This window comes from Chironomus tepperi, unplaced genomic scaffold (genome assembly GCF_022539635.2).
Source record: "Chironomus tepperi strain 1889 unplaced genomic scaffold, CSIRO-AGI_Ctep_v1 contig_457, whole genome shotgun sequence".
NCBI lineage: Eukaryota > Metazoa > Arthropoda > Insecta > Diptera > Chironomidae > Chironomus > Chironomus tepperi.
The window spans coordinates 36,976-39,550 of NW_027226579.1; the positions used below are offsets into that span (position 1 = coordinate 36,976).

Below are 2,575 nucleotides of genomic sequence, written 5' to 3' on the forward strand. Positions count from 1 at the left end.
CCTTAAAGTTCGTCAAAGGTTGAAAACCAGAAATTTTGGACAAACCCAACATTTAAGTGTTAGCATCATCCATAAGATGCCATAGATGGCAAAAGAGGCACAAAGACAGTTTTCAAATGGCAGCCAGCGACAGAGCCGGTTTAAGACGTAAACTGAGAGAACTTATAGATCACAGGTGATCTGTACACTCAGGGAAATAAGTAAATAAGTAACTAACATCACCCACAAGCAGAATAAGGAAATCAAAAAAGTAACTAGCGACTATAACCGATCATAATTTTTTTTTGACCATCACTGTGAAAATAACTTCAATTAGTAATCGAGACGAAAAACAACAAAATTGTCATAATTTCAATCAATAATGCAACAATCGTATCTTAATCTAAATTTATGTTATTGTTACTACATTTTTATATTTATTTTTTATTTCTTTAAGATTGTGCGGCATGCGATGAGTAAACACATTTACACATATTAAGAATGATGTCATGTTGTTGATGTAATTTACACTGATGTGGCCGAACAGCATATGATTGAGGAGATTTTGTGTTTTGGAGTAAAAATTGGGTAAGATCAGGCGTCAGGGCATTTACAGGTCCCGTACTCGAAGATGAAGCAGCGTAATTACTCTTAAGGGTTCCCGATGCCGGGAACGAAACCGAGACCGAAACCGAGACCGAAACCGAGACCGAAACCGAGACCGAAACCGAGACCGAAACCGAGACCGAAACCGAGACCGAAACCGAGACCGAAACCGAGACCGAAACCGAGACCGAAACCGAGACCGAAACCGAGACCGAAACCGAGACCGAAACCGAGACCGAAACCGAGACCGAAACCGAGACCGAAACCGAGACCGAAACCGAGACCGAAACCGAGACCGAAACCGAGACCGAAACCGAGACCGAAACCGAGACCGAAACCGAGACCGAAACCGAGACCGAAACCGAGACCGAAACCGAGACCGAAACCGAGACCGAAACCGAGACCGAAACCGAGACTGAAACCGAGACCGAAATCTAGACCCAAACCGAAACCAAAACGGACTCCGAGACCTCCCAGGTAGTCTCGATCTCGGTCTCTCAAAAATTTGTAGATACCGAGAATTTTTGGATATCTTACTGACTACATTGTGTTCCTCGGATCGAGTTTGTTGAGATCATTTTGGAGGGTTTGAGAGAGATTCTAAGTTTGTTAATTGAATTTCTAGGAATGATTAGCGACTATATTTAGTAGAAGTTTCCTAATGACAATTTAGTCTATAATTGAAATTAGCAAATTGCAATTAAGCTACAAAAGTGGAGTTTTAGTCATTATGACAATTCTAATTCAACTCAAATTATGACAAATTTTGACAATCCAAAGGGTTCAAATCCCAATTTTATGCTCAAATATTATGATAATTAACAATTTATCTTTTTACTTTCCAATTTCGTAAAATTCATAATTTTTTGACCTTTCAACAAATTCTTTTAATCCTCAGTTCCCATCCAAGAATCACAACAAATTGACTTCCTCATTATTTCTCACAATCTCAATTCCTCTTTTCATGTTATTTCAACAAATTACATTTCAATTTTCACTTACTTCTTATTTTTGTAAAATGCAAAAATTGAGTGCAACAACAACAAATAAAATATAGAGCGGCGCCATAAGTTTATTGTAATGCCCATTGGCATTGTTTGTCTCCAATTACAATTTAATTATTTTGCTTTAGGACTCGACGAGGAAATATTGAATGGATGAGTTAATTTTTTTTTAAAATGTGACTTGCGATGTAACACAATATTAAGAATTAGGAAGGCGTACAAGTTATGTTTGGTTGTTGTATCTTGTTGTGCATGAATGGGGGGTGTTCATTTGTTACGTAACCCTTTATTGGGTCCCCATGCCCCCTGACTGGAGGATGTTGAGATTTTGTTCCACCTTAATCAATGCAAATTGAGATTTTGTCACTGACAGAAGAGCTGAGTAGCTCAACAAGTCAATTGTTCCTTGTGACCTAACATCTGAACAGTCCCATTGGCGTAAATTCCTCTCAGGCGGTAATTGAAGATTTGCAACATTGTTGCGAGAATCGTAGTATGAGGAAATTTATGATGTGAGGGTTAAAGCGTGATTTTGAGTAAATACGAGTAGAATGTGTAGGAATTGAAAGGTTTGAGTCAGACAAATGATGACTAAATGTAACTGAATCGACTTTATAAGATATGAAATTTATGATGTGATGTCAGGGTGGGGTTTAGTGACATAAATTTTGAAAACTCTGTAGACGCCAAAAGATCAAGAGGAAGACCGAAAATGTCCTGAATTGGTTGTGCTGATTAAGACGCTAGAGTTCTCAATATCCCAAATTGGCAGAAGTTATCGAAAGATAGAGCTATCTACAGACGTTCTTTAAACGTGGCAATGGTCCCCCATGCGCCCCAGCCAAGGAAGTAAGTAAGTAATTGAGGAAGCCGAAGTCTGACACCGAAGCTGGCCAAATGTCAATTGTGTATCTTCTCGTGGTATTTTTTGTTACCACTAAATGTAGTGCAGGTAATCCAGCCCTGAATCAGGATATGAACTTGAA

At 38.8% G+C, this 2,575-nt stretch overlaps 1 protein-coding gene across 1 annotated transcript; it reads right to left on the reverse strand.

The window, feature by feature from the left end:
• Window positions 1-630: 630 nt before the first annotated feature.
• LOC139099014 (uncharacterized) lies at window positions 631-1,551 on the reverse strand. The gene is made up of 2 exons (XM_070651406.1): window positions 1,531-1,551; window positions 631-1,125 (listed from the first exon to the last, which is right to left on the reverse strand). The coding sequence occupies exons 1-2, from the start codon at window positions 1,549-1,551 to the stop codon at window positions 631-633; spliced, it is 516 nt and encodes a 171-aa protein (XP_070507507.1).
• Window positions 1,552-2,575: the final 1,024 nt, after the last annotated feature.

Coding starts and splice junctions, on each gene's coding strand:
- LOC139099014 (XM_070651406.1), bottom strand. CDS start 1,551: ATGAAAAGAGGAATTGAGATT. Junction 1,126..1,530: donor TGAAAAGAGGAATTGAGATT/GTGAGAAATAAT, acceptor AACACAATGTAG/TCAGTAAGATATCCAAAAAT.